This window comes from Nyctibius grandis, chromosome 5 (genome assembly GCF_013368605.1).
Source record: "Nyctibius grandis isolate bNycGra1 chromosome 5, bNycGra1.pri, whole genome shotgun sequence".
In the NCBI taxonomy this organism is placed as follows: domain Eukaryota; kingdom Metazoa; phylum Chordata; class Aves; order Nyctibiiformes; family Nyctibiidae; genus Nyctibius; species Nyctibius grandis.
In genome coordinates this window covers 44,873,769-44,893,143 of record NC_090662.1, presented here as the reverse complement: position 1 = coordinate 44,893,143, position 19,375 = coordinate 44,873,769, and the positions used below count along the sequence as shown (strand labels likewise).

At 38.0% G+C, this 19,375-nt stretch overlaps 1 protein-coding gene across 7 annotated transcripts in view; it reads left to right on the top strand.

Annotated features, from left to right (window-relative positions):
• The window catches only part of KCNC2 (potassium voltage-gated channel subfamily C member 2), a 98,773-nt gene extending 81,201 nt beyond the window's left edge, over positions 1-17,572 (top strand). Inside the window, exons 2-4 of one of the 7 annotated variants that reach the window (XM_068401375.1) lie at positions 8,037-8,967; positions 11,372-11,539; positions 17,463-17,572. In XM_068401375.1, coding sequence (XP_068257476.1) covers positions 8,037-8,967; positions 11,372-11,539; positions 17,463-17,572 — 1,209 coding nt within the window. Of the gene's footprint in view, positions 1-8,036; positions 8,968-11,371; positions 11,540-15,471; positions 15,609-16,318; positions 16,383-17,462 lie in introns of those variants that run through there. The other 6 variants (XM_068401380.1, XM_068401379.1, XM_068401376.1 and 3 more) reach the window with 6 other exon arrangements.
• Positions 17,573-19,375: the final 1,803 nt, after the last annotated feature.

Genomic DNA, 19,375 nt, shown 5'->3' with positions numbered 1-19,375 from the left:
TATGCATAGAATTGTAGCAGCAGAATATTAACCATTAAACTGCATGCAAAATAATTTTAGCAGGAGATAGTACAAATGAGGAGGAACTGTACTGGGGATTTGAAAACAGGAGACTTACCTTTCACAGGACGAAAACTAAAATATTGACCAGAACTCTACCGACAGTGGCTTGATGTTTGAGAAATTATAGTGGATAGTGTTTCTCAATGAGGGTGCTAAGATTGGGCTGATAAATCTTTATGTAGACATTTGAAAAACAGTTTAATGCTGACTTTCCACCTTATCCCCCAAAAGGGTGATGAGTTACAGATTTTTAGAGACATTATATTGGTCTTTTTTTAGTGCCTGATACTTCAAGTATCATGTTTTTGTTTTTCCCTTGAAGATTTATTTAAAATGCTGTGTCTGTATCCATTCCTTAATCTTTGGAGAGTGATAATGTGAGAGATTATGATTTATGAGTGTTGAAGCAAACTGGTAGTATATTTGCCTTGAGTTTATATTTCAAATGCCAGTAGTTTGGTTAGAATCTACTGATGGTGTTTGGTTTCTTAGTAAACCCAGATGCAATGCACTGAAAGTGCATTACACCATACAAACATATATGACTTCTCCTTTTTTTTTTTCCATGAAATGATAATTTTCCAAGGGGACCTTATAGCTAAGGAAGAATAGCAACTTTGAGGAATAGAGTCGTAAAGGGACTGATGATCTGGTGAGATATTTGGGTTTGTGTAAAATGAATGCTACTATTTAAATTTCACCCCACAGAACATTAAACCATACAGAGAGGTAAGGTCATCACAAGAATTCATTCTGAATTTAATTATGATTTTAGCAGTCTCCTCATAGCCAGCTGAAATTAAATGGAGGGGGAAAATCTGTTGTGTTAAAACCAGGAATAGGACAACCTGTCAAATCTAAATCCAGAGACAACCCTCTTTAAAGCTGGAAGTGGTATCTAATTCTGTGATTTCATTCCAATGTTAGTTGCTACTCATTAGAGTGAAGCATACCATGTACTTTACAAATATGGTTTCTTCTTCTGCTTAAGTAACATCCATAGTTGAGTCATAGTTTCATTGAACACCCAAATCCCTCAAATTTATTGGAATTTTTATGGGATTTTTTTTTAAGACTTTGATTTTATATGACTAAGCAGCTATAAAACTAGATTAAAAATCAGCATCACAAGTTTGTTGTGACTGACTGGAAACAGTATATGACATTGGCTTTGTTCACTGTTTGTCTGAGTCTCACTCCTACAGAACTAAGGGGATTCACAAAGTGACTGGGGTTTTGAATTCCTGAAAGAATAAAAAAAGCTTGTGGAGAATATTACAGAACAAATATATGGAAGATTTACAGGAACAAAGAGTTTTCTTTCCTGAACCTTGAGAGAAAAAAAAGTCAATATCAGATTATAATGTTTATGATGGGAATAGTTAATTTTGGTATAACCGCTTGTAACTGTCTTATTCTAAGAAACAGTGTTGATCGATGAGTCTTAGAGTACATATGAAGAAAAATTGTAAAATACAGTTTTGTAATGAATATATATGACTAAATTTTTGCAGTCAGTGAGACTGGATGTATTTAATGCATAGATTAGCTTAGTTATGTGGTCAGAGGGTTAGTAGGAGGAAGAAACTGAATCAGGTATTTTTTCAAATAATTTGTGTCATATTCTAAACTATGAAAAGGAATGCTTTAAACTAACAAATGTGAACAGATGTCACTGGAAATAATTTTTAAATCTCCAAAGTATGGAAATTTATTTTTGATTTTTCAAAATGAGTATGATATTAAAAAAAAATACTGCTTTCCTTTTAAGTATTTTTTTATTCAACAGAACAGTAACTCTGTTTTGAGGGTTCTGTTTAGCATGAATGATCTGGTGGGAAAGCAAAGAAGTCATGACTGTGGAAACTCCCCCACTCTTGTTTTGGTCAGGAGAAGCTAAGTCATTCAGTAAATTCTTATCTTTTGTAATGAAAGCAGGATTTTGGTTTTAATAGCAAGCAAGCCATCAAAGCTGGTTTCTTTAAGAAATAAAACACAATCTCTTTTCTGTGTCTGTCTCCCTATAGTTGTAGTTTTAGTGTACTAAGTGTGTTGGTGGGGATTATTATTTTTTTTAAATTGTTTTAAATTCCAGCAACATGCATGTTTCAAGTCTCATAATGTGCCTGTGAAGATATTTATTTAAAGCAACACTGTCATCTTTTTTCTTTAAAGGCAATTCTGTACCTACATTAGAGAATATTAAATGTTGTATTTCCAAGGGCTTATTAAATATTTAGTAGTTTTCTTTTTCTGTAGTTAGGTGTGTCAAGGGCAAACCTTCTAAGCCCTGGAATGAAACTCAAATGAGATAACCAAACCTTAAAAGCTGCTATTGAATACTCATGTTAGAAAACATACATTACACAGTGAGGGGAGTTGAAGGAGGAGGTGTTGAGATCCAACCGCAGAACAAGTTGTATCCAGACAGGATACAGACTCTTTCTGAGAAAATACTGAAATGTTGTGAGAGATTTTATTCAAAACTTAACTATGAAACAAGTAAATGTGACTACCAACAATTAACTGTGCATTAACCTCCTCACTGACTATGACCTGTTCATCTTGGAATACTAAATAATGTGTAAAAATAGCTTGTTTTAAGGGTGTGGGATGGACAGACAAAGCATATCTTGAATATGGAGTAGTATGAGTCTGATTTTATGAATATAAGTGACACACCTGAGTGTGAGGATCAGTTTCTAGCTCTGTTGCTATTTTATTTGGGCTGTTTCTAAGAATGACTGAAGTCAGGCCCTGGTTCCATCACAGGACAATGTCAAGTTGTGCAACCAGTCCCATGTCTGGGTTTGCATTGGAAAGGGAACTTGGACAGGCAAGCTAGATGTGAGACACATCATCCTCTGAACAGGTGCTTTTTCCTACTGTGAAATCCAGACATGGCCTACAAGACTGTTCTCAAGTTATTTGCAGCCACAATTTTTAAAGTTACCTTAATTTCTTCAAGGCACTTTAGGAGCTATATGGAAGGTAAAACATGACATTGGATGTACAGAAGTTTTGATAATCCACAGGCTGCTCAATTTGCAGTCCTAGAGCTGGTTGTCATTTTTGAAATCACTTTAAACTCTGAGCAACTCAGTTCCCCATGGGACACTGAATTCAAAATAGGAATCATAAAGTTTTCTACTTCCAACAAGTTATCTGCAGGCATCTGACACTTGCTTTAGATCTATGTGCTTCATTAAAAATCAAGTTGTAGATGATTAATCCACTTACTGTGCACATTAATAGGACTCAGCAACAGAGCTTGGCTGGTGATCCCATCAACTAGAGAAGCTGGGAGCTGGAATCTGTGCCAACATTGTCTGAAATGTGATGCCGACACACATGAATAAAATTGGGTGCACACTGCCTTCAAAATGTGAGCAGAGGGGATCAGCAGCCTACTGAGAGCTTTAACTACTTGATGAGGAACATTCTGCATATTGTCTATTAAATACTGAACATTTTCATAACTTTTAACAACTGCTCTCTTCTGGCAAAAATGGAATGAACTTTTTATTAATTCAATTTGTATTAATTTTAATTTTGAAAAAGGCTGGTTTGGTGGCCCTGGAGTGTCTGTACAATCATTCTCTCAATTAGAAATGTGTTGTCCCTCAGGGGGGAAAAAAGAAAACCTACATGAAGAAAGATAATTTTATTTCATCCATTGAAACAAACAAGAAACAACTATTTTTTTTAAAACTTTTAAGAAATGACAAAAGGATCCTGATTATTTGGATCTAATTTGAAAATTTTTCTTCAATTTTTTTTCCAAAGAGTTTCAAGCCATGTGCTTGGGCCACCATCTTTGGTTTAAAAAAGGGAGTCAATGAAGCTGTTTTGCTGTATACCAAGGCTGAATTTGTCTTGCAGCTAGTCAAAATCTAAGTTTTCAGAATTTCTCACAGTGAAAGGTTGCTAATGATTCAAAGAAAAAAATATCTCTTCCTGTGACCTTTCTGAACCGATGATCAGGCTAACACCTTTTAGATTTGTGTGCTTCATAAAAAAAACCCAAAAACTTCTGTGTGGTACACCAATTATTGTGAACATTAGCAGGACTGAGAAAGAGAACTTGGTTGGTCCCATCCACCAGAGAGTCTGGGAGTTTGTATTTGTACCAACTGTCTGAAATGTGGTGCATGCTCACATCAACAAAAATGGATGTGTTTTTAGAGACTCATTGCCTTCAAAATGAGAGGAGATGGAATTAGGATGAAGCAGAAGGATAGCATAAAGTGACGATAGCACATGACAATTTCATTTCTATCATTACAGCTGTTTGTGAAAAACATGCTAGAGTCTTTTCAACTCATTGCCTAGTATTATGTAATACAATATTAAGGAAATATCTTTGTTAATGTAAAGTAAATCCCTGAGCATTTTTCTTTGACTGATAAAATGTTCCTTCTTGCATTGGCCATTGAATTTTCTTCTTGCATTTTCTCTGAACCCTCTGACTATTGCAATAACATTGCAGGTCTTCTTATGTATGAGGTTTCATCATGCTAGGTGCTGTGCAAGCTCTGTTCAGAATGTCCTGATCCAAGGAGTTTACAGTTTAAAACAAAACGCAACAAGAGATGAAAGGAATGAGGGTCTTTGCTCAAAATCAGTGATGTATATGCTATTGTGTGCATGGCAAAATGTGCACATCTCGTTGTTTTACATCACTATGAAAACTGAGGGATTATCAAGAAATCTGTCACCAGATTAATAGTTTTTTCTTGCCTTTGTTCTAACCTCTGAAAGATGATTGCCCTTAGGATAACAGAGCAGGGTACTCAGCGGATTTTGGAAATGACTGAATGCCTTTTTCCTTTAGGGATAATGAAATGCCATTGAATGTCGGTGCACAGTTAAAAATTTTGATCTGCTTTGCCAAGTGCCAAGTGCACTGTGGCCTCTCACAGTGTCAATGTTGAGCAAAACAGTAATAAATAGCTTGTCAGGCAGTTCTACCTGTAGTTAATCCCTTGGTATTTGGCATTTTTTTAGAAAGGATCTGAACCAGAATGGACTCTCTTTCTGAAATACAGTCCAGAAACAGGTGCTAATTATTTACATACTATAAGATTCAGTGCTCTGCTGAATGCACATTTAATCCTCATTATATCTGAGCTGTTGGTAAATTTTAGTTTGGCTAGGTTGAATGTAATTTTCTGTTCTTTTTAGACGAAAAATATTCACATTTGCCTGAAATCACCAGTGTTGCTATTAAAGATGTTGCCCGATATTTTATCTATTAAAAGTTCCCACCCAGATTGCAAACCACAGTGCTGACTTAGCTTCAGTGATCCTCAGCGTCCACAGATTTATTTGCTTTTTCCCTCCTTCACTGTGTAGAAACATGCTGGAGGATGTTCTAGGAGCATTCCAAGGGTCATTCTTATTCTTAGCCCACCGGTGACTTGGTCTCTGATAAATTCTCTATCCATGTTATGGAGAGGTTTTGCAAAGATCTGCTGAGATTTATTCACTTAGGTTGTATAAATCTGGTTGTATTTGCTGACTCTAGTTGTCTCACACAAGACTGTGGCTTTTTTCTGTATGTTGCTGTCAGGTGCCACGAATAAATGAGCTATGAACGCGCAGGGATTTTGTAGTTAAGGCAAAGGCAGAAAACACCTCTGGGTAAAAATCAGCCAGACAGTGTAAGATTGTTTGCCTAGCTTGTGACTAGAAGTTCAGACTGGATAATAAGTGTTCAGTTCAGTCCCTGAGTCAGTCCTTTCTGAAAGGTAACAGAGCGTTTGTAATTGAAGGGCTTGGTGTAATAACTTTGTTTCATTGATTGAGGGAAGGAAGCCATAAACAAGCTGGAAAGCTCTGATATAGGTACATATATGGGATTTTTAATAGATAGATATATCTTGTGAGTCTGAATATAATAAATTTGCCAGGCCTGCACTGCAAATTTAAGCTTGTTTCTCAGAATTCAGAGCAATTCTCTCTACCAGTTGTAGAGACAACATTTTGTTATCTAACTAATGTTCTGTGTTAGAAAAATGCAACCATTCAGTATTGTACCAGCCCAAATGAACTCCTGTGGCACACGATACTAAATCTGTGTGCTAATATTAAATTTGGTGATTGATACCCAAGGTACACAAAACCAGTTTTGCTGCAATGTTGCAGCCTGGATTAAAGAGACAGAATGGAGACATACTTGCTTATGGCTGATGTTCCATCTCCCTTGTAACTAGACTTTTTAAATGAGATTCAAGATTTGATAACATACCAGCATCTTGCTGCCACATTTTCTGTTGCCTGTACCACTGGGACCCAGACTGTAAGCTGCCTTTTCCAGTAGGCTGGTTGTAGAGGATATGAAATTTTTTCTTCTTGCTGGGCTTCTTTAAGGTACTTAGTTTCAGTTTGGGGATTAACATTAAACGAGTGATTCCCTGAGTGATTTGTAAGTAGTATTAAGGGAAACATAAAATGCATCAAGTTTATTTACTAAAATAAATAATACGAAAAAGGATGAAGACCCTGTCTCAAGCTCTGAGATGCCTATCATATATTTTTGGTTTACTAGCAAGTGACAGTTTAAAATTATAAAAATCCAAAGCCAAAAGAGTTAGTCATTTGCTTCCATTTTTAAAGAAATGTGTTTCTTTCTTGATATCATGCAATGGTACAATTTCAAGCTGTTAGATATGTAAGGAAGCACATAGGCACTAGATATTTTCAAAAGCCTGTTTAGGCATCTTTTTATGTCTTTGAGCACCTAACACCTTTGAAAATCTTCAAGTCTTCAGAAAGTTTTTTCCAGGATAATACTGGTTATAAAATGTCTGCTAAGCTGGAAATCCAGAATAACAAACACATTGATAACATGTTACAAACCCTGGCTCAGGAAGGCATTTGAACACATTGTCTATTTATCTACCACGCCATTGCTGTTGGAGTGCTAACATGGTGGTAAAGTACTGTCACTTAAAAGAAGTTCACCATTGCAGCAAAGGAACAACTGCTCTCAAAAACACCTTTTCATTTGGTGTGTTTTACTGTGTGTAAAAAAGTTTATCTCCCCTTCCAGCTGTTTGGCTCAGTGTTAATTTTTATAAGATCCTGTCCTAGATGTTCTCTTTTCTTCAATGCTTGACTATGGTGACTGAGTTGAAGATCAGGCAGTAAATGTTTTTTAAGTCCTTAACAATCCTCTGTGAGGACTGTCTCCAGGTTATTTAACTGTATTTTATATATTCATGTGCCTCTACTAGAACTGAATTTGTGTTTCCCTATTTGTTCAGATTGTCCTGGATTTGTAACTTTAATAGCAGGACTGTGGATCCTAACACACTGGCAAAGCTCTGCCGCCGAAGTCAGAGAGGTTCTGCTACGTTTACTCTTAGTCCTGCCTAAGATGGATGACTGTGAACTAAACAGGCTGTGCAACCAACTCTACCTGTAACACAGAAGGCATTTTCTATCAGTAAATATCCTATGTTTGTGAATCATTGAAAAACCAAAGGAAACCCGGTGTTTGGATCTGTCCCTAGTTCCCTCTGATGTGCCCTCTGATTCAGGCCAGGTATGAATTCCTGAAGCATAATCTCAAGACCATTAGGGTCATCCCAGTTTTCCACTATGTGAGAGGTGGACAGCCTTAAATTTTGCTGTGGTTGGTGTGTGTAGGGGCTGTTTGGAAGATACCTTGACAACTGAGTGGAATTCAGATGATTTAGCACAGGTTAAAGAATTTGTTGCCGCTTTCTGAATGAGTTGCAGCCTGTCACGGTGTCCATCACCAGGACTTTCTCTGCTCCCAGACTCCTGGATATGTGTGTGAGATGTCTGCTGCTCCCCGCTGGCCTAGATGCAAAGTTTTATGCATACGAACTTGTGAATCATTTGAGGATGAATCAGTAAAAGATTTATAATGATCACTGACGTTGTTAGCATTAATGTGAAGAGCTGTGTGGTTCTGATGTCTCTTTTCCCTCTTTTTGTTTCAGTTCATCGCCTTTGCCTCTTTATTCTTCATCCTAGTTTCAATCACAACCTTTTGCCTGGAAACACATGAGGCTTTCAATACTATTATAAACAAAACTGAACAGGTCATCAATGGGACAGAAACTGTGCTACAGTATGAAATTGAGACAGATCCTGCCCTGACGTACGTGGAAGGAGTCTGCGTGGTGTGGTTTACATTTGAATTTTTAGTACGTGTTGTTTTTTCCCCCAACAAACTTGAATTCATTAAAAACCTCTTGAATATCATTGACTTTGTGGCCATCCTACCCTTTTACCTAGAAGTGGGCCTGAGTGGGCTCTCGTCCAAAGCTGCTAAGGACGTGCTTGGTTTCCTCAGGGTGGTAAGGTTCGTGAGGATCCTGCGAATCTTCAAGCTCACTCGACACTTTGTAGGACTCAGGGTGTTGGGCCACACTCTGCGAGCCAGCACTAATGAATTTTTGCTGCTGATAATATTTCTGGCACTTGGTGTTTTGATATTTGCCACCATGATCTACTACGCAGAGCGGGTGGGAGCCCAGCCTAATGACCCGTCAGCAAGTGAGCACACACAGTTCAAAAATATCCCTATTGGCTTCTGGTGGGCTGTAGTCACCATGACCACCCTGGGATATGGGGATATGTATCCGCGGACTTGGTCAGGCATGCTGGTGGGAGCCTTGTGCGCGCTGGCAGGGGTGCTCACCATAGCCATGCCCGTGCCTGTGATTGTTAACAATTTTGGGATGTACTACTCTCTGGCCATGGCAAAGCAGAAACTGCCAAGGAAGCGGAAGAAGCACATCCCTCCTGCTCCTCAAGCCAGCTCGCCCACCTTCTGCAAGACAGACTTGAACATGGCCTGCAATAGCACACAGGGGGACATCTGCCTGGGCAAGGACAACCAGCTGATGGAGCACAACAGATCATCAGGTAGGACCCCACTGGAAATGCATGTCCTCTGAAAACACTTTATAGACCAGTATGTTTGGTAGGGGTCAGAAAGCAGACAGTCTTTCTGCCAGGAGAAGACGTAGCTCCCACCCTTCTCCCCTCCAGTGTTTGCGTGTGTCAATCTCATAGAGGACAAAATAGGCATAGCAATGTTCCCAAACCTCTATGTAGCTGGTCTATACAGTTTTGCTTGCTCTGTTGAGAATGCTTTCCTGCTGATGATATCAACCTTTTCTTTTGCCTGTTGTTTGTTGCGTCGTATGGATGTTTCTTGTTTTTCTGCATGACTGTGACTATTTGAGCAGCCACCGTGTCCCACCCTCTTGGACTCCATGGTGTTTTGCCTCAGTGTCTGTCTCTTGTGTCAGCTTTGCCTGTGCCACATCGTGGCCTGTTAAGCAAGATCCTACAAAGAAGCAGTCATTTAAAAGGAGCAGGTGCTTTACATCAGAAGCCCAGCACTCAAAGGAAATAAGAAGAAATTGTCTTTCTAGCTTTCTTTCCATTTGGCATTCTGCTTCCCTGGTTAGAAGAACCTTCTTCGTCTGTGTTAGATGAGACATTGCATGATATTTACTATTAATTGAATGATAATAGCATAGCTGATGTAAAGTTGGTCAAGAAAAATGAAAGTGACAGCCCCTAGCAACACCATCATTATTAGTGCTGATTTTTGTGATTTATGTTACCTTATTTGTTAGAGTTCCAAATGATGGATAAAGAGTATTTTGTGCTAATTGCTGTGAAAATGCATATCAAATGACAGCCTCTGCCCCTCCAAGCCACTGCCCCATATTCCATATCTCTTCAAATTAAAGAGTAAATTTTATCTCTTAGCATAATTAAAACATTTTTTTTAGCAGCAAGGATTTTTTTTTGTTTCTTGAATGTATTTATTCTTAAGCCAAGCACAATCTGATTACAAAGCTCACATACCAGTCATTAGACTCCTGTTGGAAAGTTGCTGAAGAATAATAAGAGCAAAACCACCCATGACTGGTGTCATTCAGTAATTGAAATTTATTTTTTAAAAGGAAGAGTCTGGAAAATCGGTCTCTGAACAATATCCGTTTTTGGTCTGTTGCTCTGTTACTGAATAGCATTTGTGTTCAAAGAAGCTCAGTTTCAGTCTCCGAATGAGTGTTCACAGACAAAGTTAACACAGCTTTTTGAACATCCTAAATATATTTAAGAGGATGGAAACTCTTGAAAGGACTCACACTGAGGTTGGAATATAGTTAGTTTTACAGTGCTTTGACTGATATCCACTTTCAGACAACACCTTTAAAGTGTTAATGGTAACAGCTTTTTCATGCCATCAGGTGCTGCTAAAGATATTCTGGAATGGAAGAAGCTCAGTGTGATCAGAGCAAAGAGACACTTTTCTGTGTCTGCAGCTTTATTTACAAGGTGTTATAATCCTTGAAGTTAGAGAGAAAGCAGATATGCAAAAAGGATCCATTTTAAAGTGTTAACTTTCTGTTCAGTAGTGCCACCACTCACATTGTGCACTGTAGCTTTATTTCTGGAGGAGAATGCTGTCATCAGAGTCACTAGGAATTCTGTGGAAAACTTCAAGGCTGAATATAGCCCTTTGCATTACCCGTTCACAAAAGCACATGCTCAGGTTTAAATGCAAAGATAAAACTGAAGTCAATAACATGCCATTACCTGTTATGTACTGTACTGAGCAGAGATTTTTTTTCTTGAGTCTGAAATAGTATATAATTTTAAAAGAGAGTCCTTTGGGATTGCCAAATCAGGAGAGGTAAGAGTTTTGCTGTTTGACAAAATAAACTACATAGACCAAAGACAGCATTTGCTGTTGGGTACTTATAACAACCAGCAGTGAAAGTGTGATAAGTATAGAATGAAAACTAAGTGTATTATTAAACAGATTTTAGCGCAAAATGTTAAAAATTTAGCCGTTCTGGGGGAGGAGTTGTCTTTAAAATATGCTAAACAACATATTCTAAGCAAAAATGACTAACATGACCTCTTGTTCAGCAAAAAGGATAGCCAAAGTAGTAAATACCTGTTTGACATAGCCAAGGCTGACTGTACTCCAAAAAGTTACAGTCCATAATAGGGAGCTAAGTGAGCCTTGATTTGATTATTTCTTATTTCATGTTAGTTTAGTAGAACGTTATATGAGATTTAAAAAAAGAACAGGAAAGTCAAAAGATCATTTGTTCTTGAATAAAAAATATATTTTTGCCATTTTGTACTGATTAATGGTGAATTGCAATCTTGTTTTTTTCTAATGTTTTACCTTGTAACTATTTTTGAGTGATGGGAATATCCAGCATTCAGCATAAGCTCTTTGTGATGTCTCATTTCCTCATTCATTATTGTCTGTAAATGGGCATGGTGCTTTAACCAGTGTTATCAGGTGAAGACAGTGCAGGAAGTGAGCAGCCACTCTCACCTGGTGAAAGGCTCCCTCCCATCAGACGCTCTAGTACCAGAGACAAAAACAGAAGAGGGGGAACATGTTTCCTACTGACAACAGGTGATTACACGTGTGCTACTGATGGAGGGATCAGGAAAGGTATGGACTTCTTTCATTAGATCATAAAAGGTTACTCAGCAATGTGCTTGTGAAAAGCAAGCTTAGAGTAAAATGTTGTGCACAATTCTCTTAGAGGAAAGACTGTACTCACAATGTATCTTTTTTCTTTATTCCTAGTCATTCTTTTCTTGTTTTCATTTTAGAAACACTCACCTCCTTTAGTCAACAAAATGTGCTTGATGTTGGACCCTCATTTCACTTGTGTCTTCATTTGTCTGTTACCTTTAATGGAAAAGCCTGCAATTCAGACCTTGCTCATCCAACCACTCATCACTCAATACCATTTGTCATTCTAAAAGACAAATTCATTATTTAATAGCTTTGGTCTGCACTCAATAACTTAGTAAATATTACAACTGAATAAATTACACTTAAAAGGTTGAAATGTCAGAAGTAAGCAACATTTTTGTTCTGAACATAATAAAGCATATCATATGAGATGCTATTTAGATTTCTTTCAAAGAAAAGTTTGAGTTTATAATGCCACAAAATGCTTCCTCTTTGTAGTACACCACTAATGCTAAAAGGTGACTGTCTACCCCAGCCAGAATTCAACTACAATAAACAATGTTTGATCTTGCAAGGTGCTAAAAATGCCTTTTTAGTTATTCAGCCTCTTCAAATCTGATTACTCACTGTTCAGTAGGATTGAGTTCCTCAGGCAGAGTTTGCAAAACCTTCTGTCATTTTATGTGTCACCCAGGGAACTGATGGTAGGGTTATCCCATCAGGCCACAGCTGGCTGTGGCTGGGAACCTAACCTCAGGACCCAAAATCAGCAATGCCATCAGTCTTGCCATTTCCTTAGATAAGAATTGCTTTGGTTTCTTGAAATTGTATTGTTCCAACAGGTTTCACGTTCCTGAGTGCTGATGTGCAGTCTTTCACCTCAGAGTTCATCTGCAGTAGCCATGTGGCAATGGACAAACATTTGTGGCTGAGATTTTTCTTGCCCCCCCCCCCCCCCGCTTTTTTTTTTAAAACTTGCTTTGTGTACAGCAAACCTGGCTGTCACAACCAGTCATAGATGCTACAGGACTTCTCTTTGGTTATTCTGCAAATGCTCTTTTTTACATTTCAAAAGCATGAGCTCAGTAGGTTGAACCCGTGCAGGACGATATGCAAGCAGAGTTCTATGTGTAGGGTACTAGTAAAGAGTATGATTGTCTCTATGCTCCCGTGTTTTACATATTACTATATATAATGTTTAGATTAAATGCGACTTCATGGCAAACTTGTTTTTGCACAGATTTAGGACGCTTTCCCCTGAGTGTGCCTCTCTCACTGTCTTCTCAACAGCTAAGATTATTTACAATATCTCTGATGGTAAGGGTCCAGTCTTTTGAGGAGGTCAGGAACACCTGAATAAGGCAGATTGCCACGGCGTCTTGCAAGATAAGGTTCTTGACTTCTTTTAGAAATGTTAGTATAAACATTTGAGTGCTGCTCACTTGGCAGTAACCGTAATTAGAACACATCAGAAATAATAAAAGAAGTTACCCATTAGCTACTAAAGACGTATTCATATAACAATAAAACATTTTATACTGAGACCACATGAACATTTTTGTTTCAAAATCTAGATTCAAGAGAAAATTGTTTCATAGTTTTTACTAGAAGAATGTGGCTTGAGTTCAAAATTGACAGTTTCTCAATGAGAAATGCGCTCTTTGACTGCTCTGATGATAACCTTAGTCTAGGCTGAAATGTTTTAGCCACTGGCTTTGAAGTTTATTTTATACAGAGTCGGGAAGTTAGCTCATAAACAGAAAACATCTTCAAGTAGCATCCAATTTGAATACTTAAATTTAATTCACACATCAAGTCTATTACTTTTTCATTTTATTTTTTTCCTTTCTTTTGGTACATCCTTCTTGTTTGGTTTGTTCCTTGGTTCGTTCTTGGTTGTGTTCAGTGATCTTTTAGTCTGAGCTTTTTTTGCATTAGCACCTTATCTCCATCTCTAAGATGATACTGATTCAGAGTTGATCCAAACCCCACTGAAATACCTGGAAAGTGATGATTTTGGATCATGCCTCTATCTCTATTCTTCTTGTGTATCTGGTTTTCATTTTTTAGGAGTTCCTGTTTTCTTTATCATCTTTACCATCTTCCTCTTTCAGTTCTTTGCTTTTATCATTAGAAAAGTAGCAGGAAAAATACTTTTAAAAAATATTTTCCTAGTTTCTGTGTAAAAAAAAGCTACCTGATTATTTTGATTTTTTTTTTTTTGGTAAGCTTTATGTTTACAGGGGAGGTTAAATATATACACTAGCATTGTGCTTCCCTTCTATTCCCCTTTCAGACATGATTCTTTCTAATCTGTGTAAATACTGATAGAAACTCACAAACTGGAGGCTGTTTTTGAAATGTATCAGAAGTCTGTGAAGCATCACAGTCTAGCCTGCCCTTGCAATCTGGAGATAACATTGTACAAAGGACAAAGTCTTAGCAGACATGGGGTTATACATTTGCTTTAGTATAGTTTTACAGTATGCAATTCTCAGTAGGTAAGAAATACATTAATTATCGTTAGGGGAGAACCTAAGATGTGATTTTTCCTGAAGATGCTAACAACTATCTGCTAATTGTCTGTTATCTGGAGATCTGCAATTTGAGCCAGTAACTGTTTCAGTAACAAAAAAAACTATCATCTGGTGACATCCTGTGTAATGTTTAACTGTATTGTCATTGACATTTTATAGTTTCTATGGGAAGAAGTCTCAGTATTTCACTGTAAGAAATTTATACCTGAATGCCTTAACCTGACAAATGCTTAAGAGCATAGTTGTCTTCAAGGAAATAGGTAGTGCCACTGAAAGCAATGGGACTTCTCATGTATGCAGTGAGGCATGTATCTGTGTACTGGAGGAGTGAGGTCCTGTCTGGTTTCGTCTTCATTGTATTTCGTTTCTGCTATCTCTCTCCAGACCGACGGGCTGATCCTTTTCTTCATAAGTGGGCTTATTCAGGTGCTATTGAAAGTACTTGAGTATGAAGACAGTAATGCAGTGAATAGCAATGCTTTTCTGATGTTTTACAGCATAGCCTCTACAAGGTGAAAACAATCTATGTGTAGCAAAAAGCAGGTAGCTAGAGGTCACAGTGTATGTGAACAGGAATATCTGCAAGTGCAATGTTCCCTCCAAATTGTGAAGCATTATGTGGTTGCCTCATTTAATTATTAATTATTTACTACTTGCTTATGTGGATTAATACCATTTATTTCATTTGAGTCAGCTGGAGAAGGAGCACAAATATGGTGTTTTAAATTTGCCAATCAGGAGGCATTTGCAAATATGTCAAACTCTGCTATCTAATTATACTTTAATATTAGACACAAAGTGTTAGGGTTAATATTTCTGAAGATGGAGCTTCTTTCCCATATAATCATTCAATCCTCTGCAGAATTTAATTACACATACTGTATGCAGTTTATCTGGGTTTTGTTTTATTTATTTTTAAAGAAAAAATCATCCTTTATTAGGAATTGGGTTTAGCAGAGATTGTATAATTCTAAGAGGTTTTATAGTCTGCCTTAATGGGTTTTTGATTATGCTTAGCTAGATAGCTCACCCAGTAACCCTGTTGGGATCCTTTATCTTGCACTCTGTGCAACCCTGCTGAAGCCAATAGAACGGCACTGAGTGCAAGGTGGGATGTAGAAGAGCAGGTCAGACCTCTGGTGTGATGGTCTGTTTAATTTTCTGGGAAAGAATAGCTGCATTCATTAGTAAATAATTTTCTTCATTGATATGTTTTGGTAGTAATATGTCTCAGTGTTGAGTTCTTCTGCAGGCAGATTCCCTCTGGGTCCCAGATAGCTCCTTGTATTACGTTACGTTGTATTGTTTGTCTTTGTCTATTTTTTGGCTGAATTCAACTGATGTCTGTGCATTTTCTCATACAAGGCTATGAAAAATCTCGAAGCTTAAACAACATAGCTGGCTTGACAGGCAATGCTCTGCGACTGTCTCCAGTAACATCACCCTACAGCTCACCTTGTCCTCTAAGGCGCTCTCGGTCTCCCATCCCTTCCATCTTGTAAACCAGATGGCATCAATCGGCTACGTAGTATTAATTCAAATACTGTTTACCACATATTGGAAATAAATGTAGCATTAACCATAGGCTCCACAAATATGGTATAACTCCTGCATGTTATAACTGTCAGTAGTAAGAAATGCCACTTGGGTAGCTGAAGATTTTTATCTTGGCTTTTAAAGATTACCCAAGGTAGCGCTTCTCCTTTTATCTGCTATGTTGTCCTACTTTCCTGTGGCAATAAAAGGACAGTTAGTGGATGCCATGGCCAGTATATTCAATAAATAAGCATATTTTCAGGGAGATTTACTTAAAATACTGTGCTTCCAACTAATTATCAGTCACTCCATTGAACCTCCATTTCTTGTGACTCTAATCCATTCTGAAGATGTCTGGAATCGTGTCTTGGTTGCACACAATGTGACTTGGGTCTGCTCATTTGCATGGACCATCCTGTCTCCATCACCTGATAAGCAGTGTTGCTGATTGCAGAGACCACAGAGGGCTCTGGATGTGTGTTCTCGCATTGTACCATCCTGCTGAAATGAAAGCACTGATAAACTGGTCTGCATGTGGGATTGTTTTTCTTTGTTTAACCTTTTCCTTTATTTTTTAATGATCTACTTGTTTATAAATGGCTTTATTTTGTGATTAACTTACTTGGGTAATGGATTGCTGTATCAGAGTTCTGAATGTCTCCGGTTGTTTGCACACAGATAACTGCAAAGAGGTTGTCATTACTGGTTACACGCAAGCAGAAGCCAGATCTCTTTCTTAATGGCTTGGGGAAGGCACAAAACGTACAAGAAAGGTAAATGCCATCCAGACTTGCAATTTTAAGCTAGCAAGTGCTGCTTGGTACTGTAGTAATTTCTCTACTCCAGGGTTCTTCAACATTTTCAGAGGCTGAGTCCCAAGTAAAATTGAGAAGATTATTGGGGGCTTTTTTGTACCCCTGTAAGAGGGTAGTTGTTCTCAAGTTGGATTTTTGACCAGCCTTATACCTCTGGCTCATGAGCTTCAAAAATTTCTTCAGTCAACGTTTTTTGAGGTGCTTTGTCCTGTATGTTGTTTGTCTGTATGTTTTGTAACCTGTCTACTGTATTCTCCATCTGTCTTCATAAAGCACAGAGATACTGTTAAAATGCCCCCCTCTTTTAAGGTTAACTAAGGTCATTCTTCTCCTTTTCTCTTTTTTTCATATGGACTATACTTACATGTATAGATACAAATATATATATTTTTCAAGTGCAAGTTAGTATCGTGTAGACTAACTTCATGTGAGCACTGCTTTGAAGATTTTTTGAGTGGGGTTTAGTAGCAGCTTTACATTACTGACCGGTTGCCTATTGCATCAATCTTCCTCCTAGCAACCAGCATTCATTACAGTTTTGAAACTGTCTCCTCTAGTGGCTTTTTCATTCAATATTAACCTCTGTTTATGCAACAGGACAAATGCAATGGCTGATTTCATGTTCTGAGCTGGTGAGGAAAAATTACCCTAAACTGCAGAGTTTTAGAACTACATGGGGAAGACCATAACAACCCAAATCTTAAGAGATCCTTGAGATTGTTGAATAATCCCTGATTGTCGTGTTTTATTTTTTTGTTAGGAAAAAAAATATAACTTATTGTTGATCATGTAACATGTTCTTCTGTATATAGCCTAGCCCTATAGCATAACCTGCATGTCAGAATTCTTGTACAGTAATGTATTCATCAAAGTATAAATTTCTGATATTTAGAGATGTACTTTGATTTAGTTTTGGTAAAATATTATCAATAGAGAGATAATTGCAAACAGCTTTTAGCAAAGGGATTAATATAATATCTGGTGCTGCTGTTATATTAACTACAGTGTTGTACAGAATTTATCATGGATTTTTGACTGCTGAAAAAGGGACAATGGAATTTAGCCATACCAAGGACTGTACTGGAAAGAGACTGCTGCTGCTGAATGGGCCCTGATAAACAACTTACGCCTTGAGGAGGTCACTGAGACTTTACAAGCGAAGTAGAGCTTGTTAAAGAAAAGACTGCTCATAATTACTGCTGCCAGAGGAAGGGGTGACTAGTCACTGTGGATGAGTCATCTGTAAATAAAACGTGTGTGCATGGAATATCAGTTTTTATCTATATCAAGAAAAGCTGAATTCAAGTCATCATTGCTAAGGCTCCATGCAAAGACCCACACCCCTCTGTGTATTCTTCCTGGTTCCTGCAGTAAGTTGTGCTGTGGATCATACAAAGACACACACTTAATAATGATAGTGATGTAAATTACATCTGTCTTGACTTCTGTCATAATAATGGTATATTTTGCAAAGGTCACAAATACGAACAGAATAGGTTTGCATAAGTCCTTGCTTTCTCAGTTTGCCATGACCTATATTTGTATGAATTCTAGTATACATGCCAAGTCTTAAGTTTACTTTTCACTTTGATAACTGAAATGTGACTGCAGACAAACATCACTGACTTTGTTCACAGCACACAGTCTTCTTTCATTGTTACCTCAAACTATAAGTATTATCAGAAATAAAATTCTGGCAGCAAGACTATTTTGTTTTTTTTTTTTAATTCAGTGTTGAAAACCCAACATCAATAAATATAAAAGTTGTATTAAAATTATATCCTACAAATGTATATTTTACATAAAAGAGATAGATATTCTTTGATCAGTTACTTTCTGTGACTTTTGTGGTAAATGGATCTAGTCTATTCTATGTTTATGAGGCATTGTAGTGCTACGATGTGGTAATTATGTTCTCTCCATCCTATTCAGTGGGAAATTCTCCAGAATCTGTTTTGTCACCCTGGTGTCCCAATTGTAGGGACCTGTCCCAGTTGTGAAACTCTGTATTGTGGAACTTCTGTGAACATGTCAAGGTGCATGCACAATCCTGGTGGAAACCAGTGGAAATGTAATACCTGAATTGGAGAATAAAAGGCAAAAGACCTGGGGAGGAACTTGGAACATATCTTCTGAAGTGGCTCATGCGCTTTCTTTAGCTATATCGATCCCCTGCCTGCCACTGGCCATCCCAGTTCTTAAATGGGAGTAAGTTTTAAGCAACCATTTATCACCTCCTCCTTAGGCTGACTTCACACCAGGATGCAATAAAACTGCCTTGAGTCTGATAATATCTAGCCCAGTTACAACTTCCACACCAGGTGTGGAGTCATTAACAAGAAGGAAGATTTTAAATTGTTTTAGAAGCCCAGCTCATGCTCGTCTTTGAATTAACTCCTCGTGTCTGAGGGATGAGGGAGCTAGTACAGCTGTACACATGATCTGAGGGGCTGTTACCTCAGTATTTTGGAAGAGGTGCTGGAACGGAAGAAAGATTCCAGAAAACAGGATCAAGAGGTGTTTTAGAAAATTAGAAGTTTTAGAAAATGTGTTATAGTGACATACCATGAAAGCTCAATGTGCGGAGTTTGCCCAAAGGTTAAAAGTTGTCTGTACTGTGATCTGTGAGCAGTACCCATGTGAAGAAGAGGTTAGCCAGGACAAGGCTCACAGCCAGCTTCAGTCATGCAGCTGTGATATCTGCCCCCAGGCCCTCAGAGAGAGGTGTCTAGCTTTCCTCAGTACTACATGGGGATGGTGAGGAGCCCCGGGTGGGATGCAGACAAGGTGGTGCGTTGTGTTGGGCAAGACTGTAGAAAACACTGATGGCCAGATGGTGTCTGACATCTTCTACTGTCTCTGGATGGTAAGGAGCTTAAGCCTGGATGGAGCTCCACTGACGCAGGACCTTGAGTCTG